Below are 24,624 nucleotides of genomic sequence, written 5' to 3'. Positions count from 1 at the left end.
CCCTCCCAGGTCCAACTTGGGTCGTTCCTCTCCTCTATCTCCATCTCCATCCCTACCTGTGGTGTTCCCGAGGGGCCTAACCTCTCTAACTGGCTGTTCAACCAATACCTGGCACTTCTTGCCCACCGCATTGCTGCTCTCTGCCCCAACTTTTAGTGCTATGCGGATGACACTCCGCTAATTTTCAGGCTCCCTTCAGCCAGCTCTCCTCCTTCTCTCATCTCTGTCTGCTATCCAGGAGTGGTGTGCCGTCAATGATCTTGGTATTGTGCAAAAAGACTATCTAAACGGTCGCATGAACAAAAAGTTCTAAAAATGCTACCACCAAAGGTTTGAACACCAAAAGTTCGATCCTTTGGTAGTAGCATGGCAGGTAAGTAAACAAAAACAAAAATAAAAAACAGGGCTGCGGGGGTGTCCCCCGCAACACCCCGCTCCCTATACTTTAGAGTATAGTGAGCAGGGGAAAACCCTGCAGCCCACGTAAAAGAATCACAGAAGTGAAAGGGAACTGGCGCCACAGGGACTCAGCGTGAAGAAAAAGGTAAGTGGGTGTGTTTATGTTGGGGGTGTGGGTGGGGATGTGTTGATGGTGTGGGTGGGGGGTCTGTCATGGGTGTGTTGTGGGTGTGGGTATGTACGTGTGTTCGCATGAGAAAGGTGTCATGCAAACTTTCCGGCCGTGGCAAAATCAGCCGCGGTCGGATCACATAGATCCATGATCTCTGCCTTCATGCCAGTAAGACCGAGATTCTCCTCATCGGCACACCCGCTCCCTCCTTTCCGGTCACTCTCTGGCCCGCCTCTCTTGGCCCTCTTCCTGCTCCCACCTGTGAGGCTTAAAACCCCGGGGTCATCTTCGACTCCACACTCTCCTTCTCTCCTCACATCTCCGATGTCTCCAAGAAGTCACACTACCAGCTGCACCTCAGAGGTATTCTTCCTTTCCTTTCCTTCCTCCAGAAGCTCACCGTCTCCAGAGCTCTGGTTCTCTCTAGGGTGGATTACTGCAACAGCCTCCTTCTAAACCTGCCTGCCTCTACTCTGCGCCCTCTGCAACTCATCAAAAACAGGACTGCAAGACTTGTTCTTGGCTTCATGCCCAGGGATTGTATCTCTCCAGGACTGAAATCTCTGCACTGGCTCCCTGTGGCGGCGAGGATTAAGTTCAAAACCCTCTGCATTGTCCATAAGGCCTTCTGGAGTCTGGGGCCTCAATACCTTCAACTCTCTCTTCCTAAATATCTTCTTTCTCAAGCTCTTCGCTCATCCGCCTCCGACTCTCTCAGGGTCAGTCGCTCTCAAAGCAAAGAGTTGGTGGTCGATCACTCTCTGGAACAGCCGTCCTGCTTCTCTGAAACTTGAGGAGAACCATCTACGGTTCCGGAAGCACCTCAACACCTTCCTCTTAGCTTCAGCTTTTTCTCCTCCTCTCCGCTGCTGAAGCCCTGGCTGAAACTGAAACTGCACTGGTCACCTGGCTACCCGCTGTTCTTGGGCCCAGGTCCCCTCGCCGCCAGTTGCACACCTGCACTGCCCCCCTGGGAACCTCTGCATTTGGGGCTGTTTCTGTATCCCTACAGCCCCCTACCAGCGCTTTACACCCGATATCTGCACTTACCCTTGCACCTGCCACCAGCTGGCCACACTTCTAATTTATTGTTTTATTTATTACTGTTTATACTATGTACCGCACCTCCCCCTCACTTTTTTCCGTCCCCTGCACTTGCGCGATCTCAATGTCACCTGGCCTAGTAAGATCATTGTCTCTGTCCTCCCTCTGTTCCCCTCCCTTGCCTCATTGCACCTTGAAACACTTGTGTTTCGGCGCATTATAAATGCCATATCAGATCATACTGAATCTTCTAACTGTTCTCCCACCACATAATTATCCCTCCAATCTCTCACTCCGCCTTTCCACCTCCACCCTTTGACCTTACTTCCTTGCCCAGTCCTATTCTTCACTACCACTTGCACTTCCAACTATCCATCTACCTCTGTTCCTTTTCCCTCCTATCTATCACTGTACTTTCCGCCTCCTATTGGTTCCTCTAATACTAACTCCTATTTTACTGTGTGCCAATATGTACTACTCACTGTTGTTCCTCCCGTTAGTTTAGTTTGTTTATTTGTATAGCGCGGCCCAACCCTTAGGTAACTGTCCGCTTTTCTTAGAGACAACAAAGGTTACAGAAGGTTGCACAAACAGAGTGCAGAGAGGTGATGAAGCGGTACAATCAGTAAGGTACGGGACCGGGTTGCAGAGTGGTCCGTATCGTAGGTACACAATGGAAAAACAGTGATACATGTGGACAAGTGGCCAACCACTGTCTGTAGAGTTAGGCATACATTAGATACAGTGATACATGTGGTCCGGTGGCATGCCTAGTGGCAAACCGGATACGATAGTTACCGGGAGGACGGGCGCAGGGATAGCTAGGTAGCAGTAAATGGTCTATTGCTGCGTTGTAAGTAGTTCCTTTACCTTAGCTCTGAACGACCAGAACGAGGTGTCAGCCCTTATTGTTTTTGGAAGTGCATTCCAACATTTAGCTGCAGGCACAGGGAAACTTGCTCCTCCAGAAGTTTTCAGGTTCAACTTAGGGATGTTGAGTTGGTGTAGGTAGAGAACTGTCTGGAGAATTTGTCTGATAAATTCTGTCAATGGGGCTGCCAAATAGAGGCATTTATGTGTGATGACCAGTGGTCGTAGTTGGATTCTCTCACAGATAGGGAGCCAATGAGATTCCTTTCTAGCAGTGGTGATGTGGGCCTTGCGGGGGAGATTAAGGGCGAATCTAAGGGTGTGGTTTTGGAGTATCTGTAATCTGTTCAGGTTGTGGTTAGTGGAACCGAGGAAGAGTGTGAGACAGCTGTTAGTGGATAAGAAAGGTTTGCAGGCATTAATAAGTTTATTAGTGTATGCTGTAGAAGAGCTGGTGACATTGATTTGTTTTTTGAGGGAGAGAGTTGAGTCAAGGCATACACCCAGTGTTTAACTTCTTTTGAAACTTTTATAATGTTGCTATCAACGATAAAGGATTGGTATCTGGGGTCAAGTTTGTTAAGACGGGCCTGTGATCTGACAATCAGCAGTTCAGTTTTGTCATAGTTTAAGCAGAGGCTATGGGTGGCCATCCATGCTTGGATTTCAAGGTAGATCTCGTTTCGTTTTGCAGCATCTTCCTCATAGTTCCCCGTGAGCACGATGAGGACCTGGGTGTCATCCACGTAGTTTGTGAATCTAACACCCAGGTCATCAAGGCGGTCGAAGAGGAGCTGGGTGAAGATGTTGTAAAGCATGGGGGAGATACAATAACCTTGGGGGACTCCACATTGGATCGGGACCAGGTCCGCCGCAGCGTCGCCCGCGGGGGCGAACACCCTGGTTGTTCTGTCCGATAGGAAGGATTGAATCCAATTAGTGGCATCCTGGGAGAATGTAGCAGCCGATTAGAGGTGTTTGGTAAGTATTTGGTGGTCAACTAGGTTGAAAGGCGTCGACAGATCCAACAAGAGCAAAATGGCCAGTTTGCCCTTGTCTTTGGCTTCATCCATTTGGATTTTTAGGTACAGGAGGGCAGTTGCGGTCCCGTGCTCAAGTCTAAAGCCAGAGTGTTGCAAGCCTAGGAGGTTATTGTCTTCCAAATGTTGTTGTATTTGGAGGCATGCTACTCTGTCTAATATTTTTAGGAGAAAGGGGACAGTCGTGATGGGCCTGTAGTTTGTGGGTGTATTGGGGTTGAGGTTGGGTTTTTTAAGTAGGGGTAGGACCCATGCCTCTTTGAGGTTGTTAGGGACTGCCGAGTTTTTGAACGAGGAGTTGATCAGGGAAGTGATAAAGGGGGCTAGGTCTTTGGCGCCGTCTTTGATGACAGAAGCCGGACATAGGTCGCCTAAACAGTTAGAAGGTTTGAGGCTGGCAATTATGTTCATTACTTCGTCCTCCGAGACTGGTGAGAAGTGGAAGAGGGGACAGTCGAGATGGGTGGAGCCAAGTGTGTGGCTACCGTGAGCTTTAAGGGCAGAGGTTAGCTTTTTTAGATTCAATCTTCGCTTGCAGGAGAGCTATTTTATTGTAGAGCGCTTGTCGGATGTTGTTACACCAGGCTTTGTCCTTGATGCAGTCATCGGTAAGGGGTATAGGTGATTCTAATTCTCATAGGATGGAGAGTAACTCTTTTGTGCCGGATTTGGCATTGTAGATTCTTGTATTGAAAATCTCTTTTTTAGCGTTTGTAATGGCAGCTTTGTATGTGGCTGCTGAAAGAGAATTTTTCTTTAGTGGCGCATAAGGGGGCTTTTCTCCAGCTAGATTCAGCTGTTCTCTTAAGGTTGTGGAGATCTTTAAGTTCAGCTGAGAACCATTTTTTCACATGCGCAGTTGGTTTGATTTTCTTTAATTTGAGTGGAGCTATTTGGTTCAGGGCTAGTTCCAGTGTCTCATTGTAGAGTTCGACTAACTATGTGGGAATGGAGTTGGTTATGGTGTGAACAGCAGAGGTGATAGGGTGTAGTAAGGGTCTGAGATTCTCCATGGTGATATCACGTTTGTTCCTAGTTAAGGTTTTTACTGTGACTGTAAGGGGTTTGTTTTTTTGTGTATCTTTAAGTATGGTGAAGGTGATGAGATGGTGGTCTGACCAGGCACAAGGTGTGATGTCAGTTAGGGAGATGTTGCAGTTGATATCTGCAAACCAGTCTATAGTTCTGCCTTTGGCATGAGTAGGTTTGTTGCTGTGTTGTGTCAGTCCAAGTTGCGAGATGGTGTCAGAAATCAAGGAAGCATTTGCATCATTGGCGTCTTGAAAGCCGAGGTTGAAGTCACCCAATATAATTATTTGGGAGTCTGGTTTTGTTTGGATGTCAGTAGGTGGGAGATGTCCTCCTCGAAGGATGAGATAGAGCCTGGAAGTCTATATATAAGGTGAAAGAGTATAGTTTTGGAGCTAGATAGTGGGAGTTTAAAGGATAGGAGTTCAGCGGAGGATATGTCTGTGTTTGTAATTTCTCTGATATTCAGGTTAGATTTTGCAATGACGGCTACTCCGCCCCCTATTCCGGATGATCTGTCTGCTCTGATAATCGGGTAGTTCTCTGGTATAGCAATTGAGAGTGATGGGCCAGCAGCTGGATGTAACCAAGTTTCTGTGACTGCCAAGAAGTCTAGATTGTTGGATGTGATAGCATCTGCAATATCAAGAGAATGGTTACTAGAGAGCGTGCATTGATGAGTGCACCTTTAAAAGTAGAGGTGGCATGCGTCACTGAGTCATCGGACGGGTGATCGTGTAATGTGGGGGTGCTAAGGTCGTTGGGTTTGTCGGTGTCGAATGCAGGTGGAGTAGGTGGTGATTTGAGGTACATGCTTGAGGCAGGTACAAGATCTTAGTCTAGCATTTCTAGAATACACAGGGCATGCAGTGACGAAGCTTGTGATGTCGAGCATGTTTAAGCGGGAACCGAGTTTAGCGTTTCACAGGTCAATGGGGCATGGAATAAGGGGTGTGGACGGGGTGGCAAATTTGCAGATCCATTCTGCAGGAGCCATAGGAGAATGAAAAGTGCATATGGCTCTAGTAGGTATGGTAGCTGATATTTTATCCCATGTGTTAGATGGGAGGTTGGAAGGAGACTTATTTTGGCATAGAGGGAGGATGGTCGCCATAGTGAGTGTCACTTTCCTTAGTAAGGTCATGTTTAGGGCTAGGTAGTGTATATCACCTGGATGATATAAAGCAGTGGGCTGTAGCCAATATGCACGTTTTCGGACTACTTGGAGTTGTATAAGCAGACTGTGGTAGTAGGCTCGTTCAAGATTAGCAGCATACAGTGGAAATAGGCTAATTTGAAATTAGCAGCATACAGTGGAAATAGGCTAGTTCGAAATTAGCAGCATACAGTGGAAATAGGCTTGTACGAAATTAGTAGCATACCGTGGAAATAGGCTAATTCGAAATTAGCAGCATACAGTGGAAATATGCTAGTTCGAAAATTAGCAGCATACAGTGGAAATAGGCTTGTACGAAATTAGTAGCATACCGTGGAAATAGGCTAATTCGAAATTAGCAGCATAAAGTGGAAAATAGGCTAGGTAAGATGATACAGGCAATGAATGAGGTCAGGATATAGTTTTGACGTACTGATATGCATTGGCCGTATGCTAATAGCAGTTAACTATGGTAGGCTAATTCATATTAAGCATAAGTACGGCCGTGTGTTGTCCCAGTAATGTTAGTAACAGACCGTGGTGCCAGTAGCGGAGAGTCTTAACATTAACGAGGGATATCCGTGAGGGTGGCGTACTTGTGCAATGTGGTTTCTTTTGTACGGGTGGAAGATCTGATCCCAAGTACGAGGGATAGGGTGGGAGAGAGCTGTGGTTTGAGGGCGTTGGTGTTGAGAGTCCTAAAAGGGGAGGACGCTTACCTCTAGGTGCGTGTTGTAGATGGGCAGCGTTGCTGGGCCCTTGGCACTGCAGGCACCGACAGGAATGTGCCTTGTGAAGAGTGCCTTAGGAGGATGTGCCGGCTGTCGCCTTCCTGCCGCCTGAGGGTCCAGATATGGCAGGGTCAGCCCGATCGGAATGTTACAATGGCGGGCCTGGTTGCCTAGCAACCATGAAGCGGAAGTGCGGTTGGCATTTTGGTGTATTTCTCGTGTCTGGGAAGATGATTCGTAGCAAATAGGGCCGGATTAAAGGATTAAAGGTTTTATCTGCTGGTGGCGATCGATTCAGGCACTGTGGGCATGGATGAAGCGGCGCCTCTGCTTACCCCACAGTTTCAGGTTCCACCAAATCACAATCGTAGCCGCGCTTTGGTGCAGGCGAGGGATGCGAGGGGAGTGGACTCCTGCCCCTCCTGGCATCCGCGATTTCCTGAAAGCTACATGCACAGGTAAGGTTTGCCCTATAAGTAGTCCCTTGTCCTTTGGGGGATGTGCCGGCTGTCGCCTTCCGGCGGCCTGAGGGTCCGGATATGGCAGGGGCAGCCAATCAGAATGTTACAATGGCGGGCCTGGTTGCCTAGAAACCATGAAGCTGCAGTGCAGCGGCCATTTTGGTGTATTTCTCGTGTCAGGGAAGATGATTCGTAGCAAATGGGGACAGATTAAAGGTTTTAGTTGCTGGTGGCGATCAATTCAGGCACTGTGGGCATGGATGAAGCAGCGCCTCTGCTTACCCCACAGTTTCAGGTTCCTCCAAATCACGATCGTAGCTGCGCTTCAGTGCAGGCGAAGGTCGCCAGGGGAGTGGGCTCCTGCCCCTCCTGGCAGCCGCCATTTCCTGAAAGCTACTATCACGACTACTGTTCTCACTCCGCTACTATCCCTACATCTCTCTACTACCCATCCCAGTTACACAGGGATATGGTGCCCTGTACACCGCTCTCACTATTACAGACACACAGGGATATGGTGCCTTGCCCACCCTCTATTAGCCCCTGTTTGACCCTCAAGGACTCTCAGGGATATTGTGCCCTGCGCTCACCCTTCTACTGCTAACTCCCACTCTACCACTAATGTCCTTTTTGCTTGCTACTCCCTCTACCTCTGCTCCCAACCACTACTACCTCCGCTAATACTACTTCCCCACTCCACTACTCCTACTGTACCTAGCTCACACTCCTCTCTTTCTCACACACAAACACTCTACAGACCTCCTCAACCATCGCCTCTGCACTCCAGTTGCTCTCAGCTCCTCTGGTCTCTCGGACATCTTCCTCCATCTCCTGTCCTCACCCAACTAACCCACACTAGAACACTCACACACACCTCCTTAGATACCCCACCCTCTCCCACTCTCCCAGGATTGGTCACTCACCCTATCCAATCACTTACCTGTCTCAAGGGGGAGTTACAGGGGGAGTGCTTAGGGATGCTTCACCCATTTCCGGAAGCATCTCTGGCAAGGAGAGTGGAAGAGTTCTTGAGGATCTGGAGTCCCTGTGCCATAAAGCCTTCTAATGGGCCTTTTCAGTCTTAGTATCTCTGTTGAGCTGGTGAGAGCCTCATTAATAAGGCCTGTTTTCCTGAATGGTGTGTAGATTTCTGGGAGCTTTGTTACACCGCTTTCTCACATGGCCACTGTTGGGCTGCAGGCTGCATGCAGCGAGGAAGTGCAAACTGCTGCTGCGTGTTGCCGTTCCTTTGCTGCCCCCCGCAGCAGTTTGCCCCTGTCGGTGTTCACCATCATCAGTAAGGTTGGGATGGGATGAAGAGGGTGGGGGTCTGCCTACACTTGCACGAGCACCCTGCCCTGCCACGGCCTGTAAGCAGGCCTCATCACATAGTAAAACATGGCTGGAAGTGGCCTTGGTACGTAAAAGGCCTTTGAAGAACTCAAGGAGGATGAAAAACCTTGGAATATCCCAATCCACTTTTCCATCTTTAAAATCAAAGAAGAAATATAATCTAAAGAAATTTAACATAATACACCATATCTCCAATTTCTTTTTTCAGCATATTTTTGACATATCATGAAAACAGTTAAAATATCTGCTTAAGCTGTTAAAAATTCAACTGATTAATTTGACTATTACGCTGTCCTGCACAACATGGGTTTCAGTTCACAGCAAGGCTTTACTATCAGCAGGATCACGAAACTGTACAAATATTCCTGCCTATAGAAGAACAGATAACAGCAGTTAAAGATGGCATCCCTCAGAAGATTTGATCATATTAACCACAGAGCTCACATGCTCATTGTAAAATGTGTGGATTTCCTTGCGGTTAGTTTAAACAAGTGCATTTAACATCATGGTTACTGCAACAGAAAGAAGTAATATTAATGCCTACACGCTAACTGTTTTCTTTATGGTAAATACTTCAAGTGGCAAGCTTCTAGGCAGGCATACAAGTTGCCTATTAACAAAAGAGCATAAAAAAAGTAAAGCTTCAAACAGAAGATATGAAACTTACATCACCGATCAACATTGTCATCCAGCAATTCAGATTACTACAGATGACATACAGATGACATTGCAGCATGACCACCTCATTCTGTCTAGCCAATTAATAATTCAATTAGTAACGGTTGCGGCTTTTCATTAGGTATCATAAACAGAACATAGTCATCCGAATGACTCAAAGATTAGCTACTTCATTACTAATTCTGAATAACGCAAATCATAAAACGACATACATTAAGAAAATTCAAGAATTGATAGACTCACGCGAACCCATGCTCAGATAGCACTATTGGTGAGTTGTTGACTCATTGGTTATAGAAAAACCTTTTCAAGTTAATTACACTATTAACCAAAAACCAGTAAGCCATAGATTGAATATTATTGGTTTATCTATTCCCAGCAATTATATGTTATTACCGAAAATGCATTGGATCTGAGAAATGTGAATGTTTGTCAGATTGAATGCAATGACAAACTGCATTTTCTTTCTCAAAAGCACCAACTATGCTTTACATGTCCTTCTCTCTTCTTTCTCTTTATTTTCTCGTGTTTCTCTCATTTTACTTCATTATTCAATAGTAAATTTACATACAATTCACAATTAACTTATGAACTGAAGTAAAATACATGATTTTGAATTCAAGTCTTGTGCATATGATACCTCTTATACATGAGATCCTATCTTTGTTAATTATATAGCATCTGAAGTTACAATTATATTTACAGAATTAGGGCCTGAAGAAGCTCCTATAGCGAAACACGTGTAGGCCTTGTCAATTATAACACTTTATGCATATGTTATCAAATAACATACCATTGTGGGTCTTATTTCAAGAATTAAGTTCTCTGAATGAGTACGAGTTAACCAAAGCCCACCAGGATATAGGAAAGCCATTTCTGGTTTTATACTATTTTCTTTTAGGGCATGGATGATATCCTGCCCTTAGTGATGCTGGCTTTCAGATAGTTTCACGGTCATCTTTATTATAGCATCCATCTATAAATAATATATGACCCCAGTGCTTTACCTATTTTTATTCCCACACGCTTCAAACATTGATATAAATGTTGCTTGCCCCGTGGCATAAATGCCAGTTCTCCACATGTATACAGAACACCCTTGCGTAGTGTGAATTATCACTCGCCAATCGTTAGTGCAATTTTTGTGGCCTGCAAATAAATCCTACGTACATGTATAATTTTCAAAGAAGGTCTGTACATTGGGTGGCCGTACAATGGTGGACTGAGCATGTACACAGCACCTTAACCTGACAACACCCCCCCCCCCGACCCCCATTCTTAAATTATACAACCCTTTTATCGAAAGACATTTGTCAAACATGAACATTTTAGGTCCTCCTTAGTTGATCCGATTTGTTTGCATAGTAGCTAGGATACTCACCAGTGCCAGTTGTCCCCTTCTCCTTTGTCATTGTGCTAATGAAAAAAAAGAAAAAAAAGGAATATATCAGACTTTCACCTTGGAATCAAACCCCATCAGAAAAAATGTATACGGGTATTCTAGAATTTGATAATGTGCTTTTTTCAGTAAGAGGTTTTTAACATTCTTTTTACGACTTCAACATATACAATGACCTTTGTACACAAACCTTGGCTAAGGTTTCAAAAAGAGGCAGGTTACAATGTTAGTACAATTATTTTTTAAAACAGCTTCTTTTGCTGAGAATACACCATTTTGTCGCTCTAAATGTCATGGGCACTGATTTCGTAGTAGTGCTGCTGAACATATACATCTATACACACACTAAAAAGGAGTTACAAAAAATTAGAAAATAAACTAATAAAAAAGGTAACAAATGGAGCAGGAATAACCCATCACATTTTTGGGGAAAAGGAAGCACGAATACTAAATTAGAATCATTATGGAACAATAAAATCAAGAGTACTAACAAAATCAAGAGTACTACAGAAGAGCCCAGGGCTCTGCAGGAGGCGTGGACAATGAGGCCAGAGGCTACAGAGAGGAGAACAAGCTGGAGAGCAGAAGCAAGAAAATCAAGATGAAGACATGATCGCATACTTTAAAGCACAATCTAGGTATTTGTGCCACTTTCACCAGAGGTTTCAGCAGGGGAAAACAAGAAGACACAGGATAACATTACCACTAGAGGCACCTGATCAGAGACTAAAATAACCAATTAACCGATTGTTATAATTTTGAGGGTGACAATATCCAGGCCTCACTATTACATTAAAGCAAGGGGGAAATTGTATTTGCTGGTTGGAGGGTTTTAAAGGTACTGGTTTTTAAGCCTAGGAAGGCAACCCCTTGCTAGAGCATGCCCACCTACGCAGTGGATTTGGGGGGAAAATACTTGCTGGTAGGAGATTGCCAAGAAGCATAGATGGCGCTATAACTCACAGACTGTGCGAACCAAGAAGCATGTTGGGTGCTATATTCCAGAGATAGTGTAGTAGTGTAGGAAACCCGGGGGATACCAGTAGTCCCATAAGTGAAGATCTTGAGACACTGGGTTAACTCGTCCTGATGCTTGTTTGATAGTTATCCTTATCTTTTCCTAACTCTGTGCCCCTGGAGCCTATAAGCACTTTTCATGTGCATACCTTCAAAGTAAATATAGTTTTTGAACTATGCTTCCAACTTGTTCGCGTTTATTTGATTCATCCATCAAATAGCATAACCATGACCCATCCATGCAGATCTCCTGGGGGATGTGATAGCGGAGGAATAGCCTGAAAAACAATCCCAAAAATGGTACCCTACTGGCACCTACAATTGTTTTTGTAGGGACCTTTGCAAATAAAGTTTGCAATGGAAATCAAATTAGTCCCAATAGACAACACTGTGGAGTCAGCAGGCACTTAGTCTACCAGGATCTATGTGAATACAATATATTTTTTACTTCGAATCTGAAAACATCAGAAAAAAAGATTCTGATTTCTTCTCCAAATTTCATCAAAAATAAATGTGTGGGAAGACCCCCCCGCAGGCCTCCACCCATCTTATTTAATAGCCCAACCACCCATCTATTTATGTGATAAATGTGCAGAAATAAAATTAAAAAAATTGTTTTCTGATTCTCAATGTTTCGTAGTGATACCGTCGACCACAATACATAACCAGTCAACCTGTCTGTGTGTACTCTTGAAACCTCTCCTGGGTGGCACGGGCCCTCAACTTTCATCTCTTTGAAACGTACCACCAAGAGTGTAACGCTCACCTGAATCCCTCGGAGGCGCAGGTCTGGGCTGGGGGTTCTCGGAGTCTTCTAGGGTCATGCGCAGGCATCGAATGCCACCCTGGAAAGGCCCTCTCCTCACTGAGATCTTGATCTGAAGGGTGAGGTGTCTGCAATTGGGAGAGCAAGGGGTTAATAGGATATATAAGCCTGACTGGGCAAGCTGACTCCCCTTCCTGGTACTCCCCACGTAGTTCGTAGGCTAAATGTGCTCACCTTATATAGGTGAAAGCGGAGCTCTCCATCCTGCGTCTGTGCAGGGGCGCCGAAGCCAGTTACTTCACTGGTTAATTGTCCAGCCTCTTGGTTGCAGAGGATGAAGATTTGGAGCTAGGCCGTCGTTAGCAGCACGAACGGCGGTTGCTTGAATGGAGAGCGATGGAAAGGCGAAGGTATTGCAGGCAAGTAAGTAGAAAATGTCAATTCGAAGTTTAAAGCACTTCTTAATGTCTCTTTTCCTTTTTCAGGTTGCAGAAGCAGCTGGGTAGAAAAATAGATGTCGAGGAATGCGCCGAGGAGTGAGAAAGATGAGAGCTACCCAAAACACGTGCGTATGGATGGAGTTTTGTATTTCTTAATGATGTCCTTTTGTTTTGCAGATGCGAGTAGCAGCGTCGGCGGAGGCGAGAAGAATGCAGCGCAGGTAGGGAAAGTTTCACGATGGTTACTAACCAATGTCCTTGCTTCCACAGGGTGCAGAAAAATGGAAAGCTGCAGCCCGTGGCTTGAGATGCACCGATGGATTGGGTAAGTGCTGCGCTGGTTGTTATCTCGTGCAAACCTGGTGTTCTTTTCCCTTCTCAGATGCTGCAGAAGACGAAGATGGTATTTCAGAAGGTAAGATTACGGATTTCTCTTCCCTAGATGCAGAAGATGAAGATTCTCTGGAGCTGACACGGTGAGCGTCTTGCTGCTATTGCAGAATAACGCGAAGCACGTTTCTCTGATCGGGCGTGGTTTAAATAGTCCTACTGGAGTGCTTAGGTGTCTCCTTCCACAGCAGCCTCGCCCAGGTAAGAAGTCCCAGCTTCCAGAATAGTTCCAGTATCCAGTCCCAGGGAGTGGTGCTGGCCACACCCAGAAGGTAAAGTAGTTCCAGCCATGGATGGATGAGGATTTCATCCTGCAGGGAAGTGAGCAGCATGGTCTGCAGCCGGTAAGTCCACCCAAGCACCATTCCTTACATCATGAGCCCGGCACATCCTGTGCCGGGACTGGGTCCCCTTATGAGCCTGGCGCCACTGGCGCCAGGACAAGGTCCATAAGGCCCCTATGGGAGCCGATGGGTGCCTGAAAATGAAGTTGTGACCCAGCTTCCGAGGCAGTTGGGCTAAACCTGACTCCTTGGAGGCTGCGGTCATGACAGTACCCCCCCTCAAGGCCCCTCCCAAGCTTGTCTTTTCCGGAGGTTTTGGCTTGTTGGGAAAAGCCCGATGAAATTTTCGGACTAAACGAGGTGCATGTACATATTCTGAGGGTTCCCAAGATCTCTCCTGGGGTCCATATCCCTTCCAATCAATCAGGTAGTATAGTTTTGATTTGGAAATTTTGGAGTCCAAGATGTCTCGAATTTCAAATTCGGATTCTCCGTCAACTTGGATTGGCTCAGGAGGTTTAGTCAAACGGGTTCCGGGTTGCACAGGTTTCAGGAGAGAAACATGGAAGACAGGATGTATCTTCATTCGAGTAGGTAATTCTAGTTTGACAGCCACTGGGTTAATCACGGCCGTGATCGAGTAGGGTCCTAAATATCTTGGGTTGAAGGTGCGTGGCCCTTTTAAAGATAAATGTTTAGTGGACAGCCAGACTTGATCTCCTTTTTGATATTGAGGAGCCTCTTTTCGATGTTGGTCCGCTCCTTTTTTGTATGATTCTTTAGCTCGTTGAAGATGAGCTGTGGCTTCTTTAAATGCTTGAGTTATCGTCGAATGCAGATGATCAACAGCAGGTGTTCCGAGAGCTTGAGGTGGGTCCAGATTTGAGGTTCGAGGATGACTTCCATACAGCAGGAAAAAAGGGGTTTTTCCTGTCCCAGAATGGATTGAATTATTGTAAGCGTATTCAGCAATCCAAAGGACATCCTTCCAAGTACCCTCGGATTGATGCAACATGCAGCGCAGATATTGTTCTAGAGTTTGGTTAGTTCTCTCAGTCTGCCCATCGGTTTGAGGATGATTCCTTACATCATGAGCCCGGCACATCCTGTGCCGGGACTGGGTCCCCTTATGAGCCTGGCGCCACTGGCGCCAGGACAAGGTCCATAAGGCCCCTATGGGAGCCGATGGGTGCCTGAAAATGAAGTTGTGACCCAGCTTCCGAGGCAGTTGGGCTAAACCTGACTCCTTGGAGGCTGCGGTCATGACAAAGAGTCAGGAAGTGAGAGCACACCCATCCCCACTCTAAACTAACTCCTCACTACTAAAATCTTGCATCCTTACACCTCTCGCACTCCTACAGACAACCTCTTAGGTCTAATTCATATCTTATCCATCTTTCAAGAACCACCCTATTCATTTTTGCACTCCACAATCTGGGGGCTGCTCATATGGCTGACCTGCCTAGGTGGTACCAACCACAAACAGATTTTTATATTGACCCACAGGTAACTGGTGCTTCCAACCTGCATCCATCAACACCAAAGGTTTCTCAATTTGCCTTCATGCTATAGGACTAAACACACCCTATCCTTTGTGATGAATCTGGACAAATCGTCCCTTCTCCCCAGAGGGGAAACACCCTGTGTGAGGCTAGGGAGATGAGCCCCCTAAGCAAGACCCTTCCTAGGGGTCTGGGCAAGTGGGACCTTAGTAGGAGTGACTCCCTTTTTGGGGGCAAGGACTCCATTGAAGCAGAACTCCCAGTGGAAACCACTTTGCCTGCATATATGGATGTGGAAAACACTTTAATATCACCTGCAGCGACTATATTTTACAAAGAACCTTCGTTCCATGTATTGGCTACAGTCAATGCTGAACGCAGCCTGAATGCCATGATCAACGAAGAAGGACACTGCTCTCTTTATTCAGGTGAAGTGCATAAGAGGAAATTCCTACGGGGAATTAAAAAAAAAACATTACTCACAGTGAACCTCTGTATCACTGACATCCTGGTGGGGTCAAAGCCACGCTGGGCTGTAGAGCCGGTGGCATTGAGGAGGGCAGGCAAACACCTAAAAGTTGGTGTTCTCCCCGACAAACAAAACGAGGTCAGAGACAGAGATGGGAATCCCAGCGCCACCACCTGATAGTGCGAACAGTAGTGAGCAGTGCTGGGACGGGTGGGGGCCCGAGACAGGATGCCGAGACCAGAACATGAGGGAGCCTGAGTCCCAGAGCTCCACATACAGCGGACTGTAGCTACAGAGACAAGTAGTAGCGAGGAAAGCAGATGAGTTTACAAGCTATGAAAATTGAGCGACAGTGAGCTTAAGGTCCTTTAGGAACATGCATGTAATGGATGGGATCACACAAAATGACTTAGAGTCCAAATAACCAAACCAATTTAGGAAGATGGCAAAGTAATGTTTTATTAGCAATTATCTAAAACAGGCAGTTGCAACGAACAACAACCGACGTATGCTCGATTCCCCTCAACTGTCTTTTCACAAAACAAAGATTATATATGTCAAAAATGCATCAGACGTCATACTACATGGCAAATAATGAAAAACCTACTAGGGATCGGGATTGGCTTAAGGGGAATATCTAAGTATGTTATCTATAGGAACTAGGATTGTAATTGGCCGCCCACTATCAGGTGGATAACATATGCCTACCTCTAAGACAGGTCATTTTCAGAAACATTAGATACACGGTTTCGCATTGGTTTTGAAACTATAAGGTCCTTCGTTATATGGACTACTACAATTGGTTGGCACGCTTGTGCCATGTCTGAAACATTCTGTTCACTTAGCCGCACGTAAACCCAGACCCAGTTGCAAAGAGATAGGGCATTACACCACCTCCCCACCCAATTAGCCCAGCATCTCTCATCACCCAAGCCTTCTGCCATGAAAATTGTCTTTGAACTTGGCCTTGCAGAGGTATCCTGGTCTTCAGAATACATGCGAGTGCAGGCACTCACTGTCGTGTTCTGGGACTCCAGTCCGAGCTCTATTTTCATCCTTGGCTCACGTGACCGGAGACCACGATTTGGTCCATTTTGCAGGTTTTAAATGTCTTAAATGAATACGACTTGGCACTCTTGGTGTTCCCTCCTTGCACCTGAACAAGGGATGATTCATCCTTTGCACGTTCGCTCATTTCAAGAATAGATAGCTGACCTTGGCTGCTTCAGTCTGGACTCCAGGCCGACAACCTCGCCATGCATCTCCATGATTCAGCTTATTCTTGCTGCGACATAGTTTTCCTTTCCTTCTTCATTGGTTCCTGGCTTACTAAATTCATGATATCGATGTCCAGCTTCTATACAACGGCAGTTTTGCCTGCATTCTATTCACTACATGAAGCCAGCTTCTCTGATGACGTAGTCTACTTGCGTTTCAGCGTCTGTACAATTATTGAACGGTTGATTCTCTGCAGCACTTTGTGCATATGTAATCTTTTTCGTATTTAAAGGTTCACTTTATTCTTTACTTCGTCATTAGTCTCTTCAGGATCTATACATCCTCTTCAGCCAGTACCCCGAGACGTCGTTCATACTCTTATGACATTGCAGGTTTCTTTTCTTTGCTCCTTCTCATATTCCTTCAGGGAGTTCCTCCCTCAAATTATCCTCCCTTCGGGGATACACTCGATGGGGTTGTCTCAATGGGTAAAAGTTAATTTTAAAATTCTTGGAATTCTCTGCAAGTCCTCGCACTCCCTGCTAAAAATATAATAAAAGCGTGTCTATTGAATTCCAGTCCTAATAAAGTACACGTTGATCAATCGTTTTATCGTCCTTCTTCATGGTCATCGATCAAGCCTGCACACACGGAAATTCTTCTGGTCTTGCTTCTGGATCAGCAACTGTGGGAGGGAAGGTCTTGCCTTTATAAAGCTTCACGTCACTCAGGTGCAACTAAGCTCTTCTTCCTTGTACCTTAGCTGCAAAAGCAGACACTTGTTTGACAATGAAAGGGCCACGAAAACGTGGCTCATGCCACTTCCTGTTAAAACTGTTAATTAACACTAGGTCCCCAGCATCTAACTGAGGTGGTGGTAATAGTTCACTTGGATTGGTGCCGAATTATCTTCTTCTGTGTTCTTAGACGGACCCCTCTAGTGCTGGACTTGATCTGAAATGAAAGAAATCATATACATACATGCCAAATATTCATACATCTCATCACCTAAAGTTTTTGATACGCTCTGGGCATAACTCTTACTCCTAGACGGAGATGTAAGGGGCATTCTCATTCGAAGCCCTTTCACTAGTTCATGCGGGGTGAGGAGGTGGTCCAATCCTGGCTGATTCTGAAGGGCATATAAGGCATGGGGCAGGCAATGCATCCATCCCTTTTTCAAAGTCAATTTAATCTTGGCGATCCTATCTTTGAGGAGGCCTTTGAGGCCCTCACATTGTCCATTCGCTTGTGGGTGATAGGCAGAAGAGAACTTGTTTTATACTTAGTAAAAGCCCTATCTGTTCAAATAGCTCATTATCAAAATGGAGCCCATTATCGGATCTTAGTACCCCAACAGTCCCCACTTCGGAAATACTTTGCGCACTAAAAGCTTTGCTGCGCAAATGGCAACAGCGTGTGTACGCAGATCTGCCTCAATCCACCTAGAAAAGGGACACACCATCACTAATAGATACCTATATCCATTACACGTCTGCAGCATATCGACATAGTCTATCTGTAAATGCTGAAACAGACCATACCATCAAGGTATTACTCCTCTAATCGTTTTTAGTGTATGCCTAGCAGTGAACGTTTCACAAACAATGCCATTTACCATAAATAGTGTAACGTGTTCCAATACATTAGGAATAAACCAGTCTACTGCAATACTAGCAGCAAGACTTTCTCTAGTTACATGCACAGGGTAACGAAGCGGTTCAAGCACAATCTTTAATAAAGTTATTGGCATCACTGGCTTTCCAGTGCTGTCCTGTCACCATAAAGCTTCCGTGGGGGATAAAGAACACCCCCTTCGTTTTCACAGTTCTTGCTCTTCCTGTGGTGTGCTTCCCTGAATCACTATTAACTGGGTTATTGACAACTTGTTAAACCGCTCCTTTATGGTTGTAACTGAATTTTCTTTCAGTATCAAAACTCGAAATTTCTGGAGAATATCCAACCCTTATGGCTTCTGCATCTGCAGCTTTGTTGCTGCAAGAAATAAAATCTGTTAGTTTAGTATGCTCAGTGGAATAACGACTGCTATGGCTACTGGAAGTTGTAGTGCCTTAATGAGTCTCTCCAAAAAAGATCCACGTTGCACCAGAGTGCTGTCTGTGTCGAGGTATCCCTTCCTTTCCCAACGCGCCAAACCCTGCGTGTACGGTTGACATCACATAGGCGGAGTCACTGTACAGTGTCACAACAATGAGCGCTATTAATTCTGCTGATTGCGCTGAAAAGTGAGACGGTAGTCTTGCCCTTTCTACTACTTCAAATTCTCAATTTTCTCTGTGTCTCACTACTGCGGCGCCTGAACGCCTTTCCCCAGTAGTCAAATTTTCAAAGAACCATCAAGAAAAAGAATTTACCCTCCCGCTAAATCATTCTCCTTCACACGGGGTATATCATAAAATTCAACATCATTGGCACAATCATGCCATGATCACCTTCTTCTATGGGTTCAGCTATAAATGTAGCTGGGTTCACTGTTTTACATCTTATAATTTTGATCGCTGGGTTAGAAAACATTATCTCATAAGCTGAAGATCTTTGAGAGGTCAGTGTGCCCTTGGGTTTCTCAAAAATGGCGAATAGAGCATGCTACACGAAGAGGATCAAAGCAGCCCATGACAATATTTGTGGATTTCTCAATTGCAAACGCGGTGGCTGTCAAAGTATTTTTGCAAGGGAAGTGTTATCTCATAACTTGGTGTGAAATCCCATTGTAATATGCTAAAGGTGTGTACCCTAATGTGGTTCTTTGTGTAAGCACTGCTGTCAATACTGACCCATTTGTGTGTGAAAGTAAATACAATTCCTCAGCATAATTGGGAATTCCTAAAACAGGGGCTGTACAGATTGCTTTTTTCAATACTTCAAATCCTTGCTCCACTTCTTCAGTCCATTCTAGCTTTGTTTTACCAATGTGTGCTTTCTTGAACGCTTGCAGAAGTGGTCTTGTGTATGCACTATAATCAAACACCCAGGCTCTAACTTAATTGTACAAACCCAGAAACTGTTGCATTTGTCTCACAGTGTTTGGTTTTGATGTTTCCATGATTCCATGATTGCCTCAGCTCTCTTAGGTGTCACTTTCTTTCCTTCATGTAAAAACAACTGACCTATGTATAACACTTCTTGACAGTACTGTAACCTCTCCTTGCCCACCTTGTCTGCTAAAATAGTAATAGAGTCCTGTCTGCACTCATCCTCCGTTTTACTACAAATCAATGTGTATTGCATCACCACACTTTCGAGATCGATATTGCCTAAATCCATCTGTAGGACTCTGTTAACCTCAGTTGTAGTTTTTTTCCCCAGAACGTATGGCACCACTCTCCTGCCAGTATGACTGCAGAAAGCCTTGTGGAAACGTAAGCTGCAATCGCATAAGAAATTCTGTAGAGGGGCAGGCTGGGAGGGTGCGATGTGGAATACGTTGGAGGAACATCCCATCGAAAGAACGTTACCAGATAAGGTAAGTAACTTGTTCTTCGAAGGGATTGTGTCCTCCGACGTATTCCACATCTATGACAGACTCCCAAAGCAGTACCAACTTATGGAGGTGGGAAAAGAATTTACAATTTGATAATTTTAGAATGCCCAATCAAATGGCTGAATAGAGGACTGCCTTACCAAAGGCCAAATCCTGCCCATGGATAGAGTCCAAGGAATAATGTCTCACAAACGTATGGAGAGAGGCGCATGTCGCTGCTTCGCAAATGTTGCGAATTGGAACACCACTATGCAGATTAGTGGAGGCAACACACCCCTAGTAGAGTGAGCCCGTAAGTCCACTGGAGGGTCCTTTCTGCCAAATGGTAACACTCAGATCACCAAAATGATCCATCTAGACAAGGTCTGTTTGGAAAAAGCCTGACCCAAGCGCCTTCCAGCATAACCAACAAAGAGCTGATCATCCACTCTGACCCGGGACATCCGTGAGAGATAGAAATTCAAAGCTCTCCTAGGATCCAACCTATGGAGCCTCTCCTCTTCCTTACCAGGATGTGGAGGAGGATAAAACGCCAGAAGAGTTACCTTCTGGGTCAAATGGAATTCTGACACAACCTTCGGAAGAAAAGAAGGCCGCACCCGCAGGACAACCCTGTCCTTATGGAACACAGTAAAGGGTGGCTCGGCGGAAAGTGCCTGCAACTGACTCACTCTGCGTGCGGAAGTAACCGCAACTAAAAGAACGATTTACTCTCTTACCTGGTAACGTTCTTTTGATGGGATGGTCCGACGATGTATTCCATATCTATGACATGAGCTGTGCTGCTTCGGAAAATCTTCGGCTTCTGCGTCCTGCGTCGATGACGTCGATACGCCGCCCTCGAGGACCTCCTCCGACGGCCGACGTCACTGGATGTTATAAGTAGGACGCACGACGCCCGTAGCCTCAGTTGTAGTTTTTTTCCCAGAACGTGTGGCACCAGTCTTCTGCCAGTCTGACACACAAAGCCTTGCGGAAACGTAAGCTGCAATCACATAAGAAATTCTGTAGTGGGGAAGGCAGGGAGGGAGCGATATGGAATATGTCGTCTGACCATCCCATCGAAAGAACGTTACCAGGTAAGAGAGTAACTCGTTCTTCAAGGGGATTGGGTCCTCCGACGTATTCCATATCTATGACAGACTCCCAAAGCAGTACCAATGCAAGGAGGTGGGAAAAGAATTTAGAAACCAGAAATTTAGAATGCCCAATCAAATTGCGGAGTAAAGGACCGCCTTGCCAAAGGCCAGATCCTGCCCATGGATGGAATCGAGGGAGTAGTGACGTACAAACGTATGTACCGAAGCCCAGGTGGCTGCATCACAGATGTTACGAATAGGAACACCCCTCTGTAGTGCAGTAGAGGCAGCCAGACCCCTGGTAGAAATGGCCCGCAAGACGACCGGTGGGTCCTTACCCGCCAAGCGGTAACTCTCAGAGATAGCCAGAATAATCCAGCGTGACAAAGTCTGCTTCGTCACAGCTTGGCCCAAACGCTTTCCAGCGTAACCAATGAAGAGTTGATCGTCCACTCTGACCCGGGACATGCGTGAAATATACAAGCTTAACGCTCTCCTAGGATCAAGCCTATGGAGCCTCTCCTCTTCCTTACCAGGATGTGGAGGAGGATAAAACGCTGGAAGAAAAACCTTCTGGCCTAAATGAAATTCCGACACCATCTTCGGAAGAAAGGAAGGACGAACTCTAAGGACAACCCTGTCCTTATGAAACACAGTGAATGGTGGCTTAACTCACTCACTCTGCGAGCAGAAGTGACCGCAACCAAAAAATACAGTTTTAAGAGTTAACAGTCTCAAAGAGCATGAATGCAAATGCTCAAACGGAGCACCCATCAGAAACTTGAGAACAAGGTTCAAATCCCAACCGGGCACCTGGAAAGATGACGGAGGGAACACATTAGTGAGCCCTTTCAGAAACTGAGAAATTAAAGGAATTTTAAAATCGGAACACTCTTCAGAAGAGCGCTTAAATATGGACAGCGCCGCCAGGTAACCTTTAACGGTACCCACTTGCAGGCCCCTGTGGGCCAAAGAAAGCAAAAAAGACAGAACCATGGGAATGTCACATGCAAAAGGATCCACATTCTTAACCCTGCATTAGTCGCAGAATTTACGCCAACGGCAATGGTACAGGGACTTTGTTGCGGGCTGTCTAGCCGAGAGCAACACCTACATCACGTTTTCAGGGAGGTCCCAATCCTTATACCTCAACCTTTCAGAAACCAAGCGTGAAGGTTGAGGGATCTGACCTCTGGATGGAGAACCTGACCCCCCTCCCGTGAGAGCAGATCGTCTCGGTAGGGAAGATGACGTGGAGGGCAGATGGACAAGTTGAGAAGGTCCAGGTACCACGTCCTCCGGGCCCACGCCGGATCAATGAGGATCATCCGGGAACCGAACCTCCGTAACGTCTGCAGTACTTGCGGGATGACGGGGACTGGAGGAAACGCGTACAGCAGTGGGAATGACCACTCCACCACAAACGCGTCTCCTAAGGCTCCTTTTGGAGGAAATTCCCATGAGCAGAACCTCTCGCACTTCCTGTTGACACTGGAGGCGAAGAGATCCACTTGAGGGGTCCCCCAAAGGGCAAAGATCTCCAGGAGAATCTCCCGAGCCAACTCCCACTCGTGAGAGATCGCGCTCTGCCTGCTCAGAGCGTCTACCGTCTCGTTTTGGTCTCCGGCCAGATGAACTGCCGAGATCGAAACTTCCTGCTGGATTGCCCAGAACCAGAGCTGCATCGCCTCCCTGCACAGAGGAAGCGACCCTGCCCCCCCTTTTTGTTGAGGTAGTGCATGGCCACCGTGTTGTCCGTCAGGATCAGGACATTCTTCCCTCGCACAGTTGGCAGAAAAGCCTTCAGGACTATCCTGACGGCTCTCAGCTCCAACAGATTGATATTAAGTCTGGACTCTGACGGAGACCAACGACCGCTGACTGTCAACTCGTTGGCATGAGCTCTCCTTCCCGTGAGGGATGCGTCCGTCACGATCGTCACCTCTGGCCAGGGTAGCCAAAATGGAGCCCCCTTCATCAGATTGTCTTCGACGGCCCACCACAGAAGGTCCTGGGCGACCGAGGACGGCACCTGAACAGGGTCCGACATCCTGCCGGAGGACTGGGACCACTGGAGCTTGAGTGCCCATTGCACAGATCTCATCCGCAACCTGGACTCTGGCACCAGAAGAATGCAGGATGCCACGAGGCCGAGCAATCTCAAGAACTCCAACGCTGGGAGACTCTGGGCAAGCTGAAACTTGTGCACCATCTGCTGAATGTGATGAGCCCTCACCTGGGGATGAAAACACTGCCCCAGGGACGTGTCGAGCACTGCTCCGATGTACTGGAGCCTTTGAGTTGGTGTCAAATGGGACTCCTTTAAGTTGAGGGAGAAGCCCAGCTTTTGGAGGGAGTGGCAGGTGACTGACAGATGATCCAGGACTTGGTCGGGAGAGCGCGCCCTGATCAACCAATCGTCCAGGTAGGGGTAGACGTGAATCCCCCTTTCCTGAGGTGCGCTGCCACCACTACCATGAGCTTGGTGAAGACCCTCGGGGCGGAGGTCAATCCGAACGGCAGGACCCGAAACTGAAAGTGTGAGTCGCCAGTCGCAAACCTCAGGTACTTCTTGTGCTTTGGATGTATCGGCACATGAAAATAAGCGTCCTTGAGGTCGAGAGACACCAACCAGTCCTGAAGTTGAAGGGCCTGGAGGACTTGAGAAAGAGTAACCATCTTGAACTTGTCCTTCCTGAGGAGTTTGTTCAAACCGCGCAAGTCCATGATGGGTCTCAATCCTCAAAAAATAAGGGGAATACCATCCCTTGTTCCTCTCCGCTACAGGCACCAGTTCTATGGCACCTTTCTCCAGCAGGGATTGAATTTCCTGCGCAAGGAGCGGATCCGGACTCTTCAAAGAGAGATTCCCCGGTGGATTGCCTTGAGGCCTCTGCCAGAAAGGAAGACAGTAGCCGTGGGCTATGATCTCCAGAACCCACACATCTGAAGTAATGGCGCGCCACTCTGCAAGATGCTGCGCCAGCCTTCCCCCAACCGGCGAACCATGGAACATGGCCTCATGACTGAGCTGAAGCGGCTGCGGAGTTGCAGGAAGGCAAAGAGGCAACAGCCCGAGCAGCCTTGGCACCTCGAGTACCTTGTTTTCCACCTCTGGCACTCCTACGGTGGCCCCTTTGACTGGCAGCTCCTCTCGCTTTACCCAAGGATGAGTAATAATGAAAGGAACCTCCCCTCCATTGCTGTCCCCTTGGACGAAAAGGCGGAGGTTGGCGAACGGCAGCGCCCAACGACTTCGCTGCAGCTTTGGAGGTCTGCAACCTCTCAAGGCTCACGTCAGCCTTGCTGCCAAAAAGATGTTCCCCGTCAAAGGGCATGTTGAGGAGCCGGGCCTGCACATCAGGAGCAAACCCCGACTTCCGCAACCACGCAAACCTGCGTATTACGGTGCTCGCCGCCATGGACCGGCTGACGCAATCTGCCATGTCCAAACCAGACTGAACGGCCTCACACATGGCATCCTTGCCATCCTGAACCATGGCAAGGAAACTATCCCGTTCGTCCCCTTCGGGAATATTTTCAGCCGCTAAGGAAACACAGTTCCACAGAGTGTGCGTGAAACGCGACAAGGCACATACGGAGTTGGCCGTCTGAAGCGCCATAC

The 24,624-nt window shown here is 46.8% G+C and overlaps 1 protein-coding gene across 1 annotated transcript in view; it reads right to left on the bottom strand.

The window, feature by feature from the left end:
* CMC1 (C-X9-C motif containing 1) overlaps positions 1-24,624 on the bottom strand; it is a 475,420-nt gene that overhangs the window by 288,984 nt on the left and 161,812 nt on the right. The window contains exon 2 of the mRNA XM_069648783.1: positions 10,315-10,349. Within this exon, the coding sequence (XP_069504884.1) occupies positions 10,315-10,349 (35 nt within the window). The remainder of the gene's footprint in view (positions 1-10,314; positions 10,350-24,624) is intronic.

This window comes from Ambystoma mexicanum, chromosome 2q, assembly GCF_040938575.1.
Source record: "Ambystoma mexicanum isolate Mex_15411 chromosome 2q, UKY_AmexF1_1, whole genome shotgun sequence".
Taxonomy (NCBI): Eukaryota; Metazoa; Chordata; class Amphibia; order Caudata; family Ambystomatidae; genus Ambystoma; species Ambystoma mexicanum.
The sequence above is the reverse complement of the archived record's forward strand: the minus strand, read 5'-3'. Positions and strand labels throughout refer to the sequence as shown.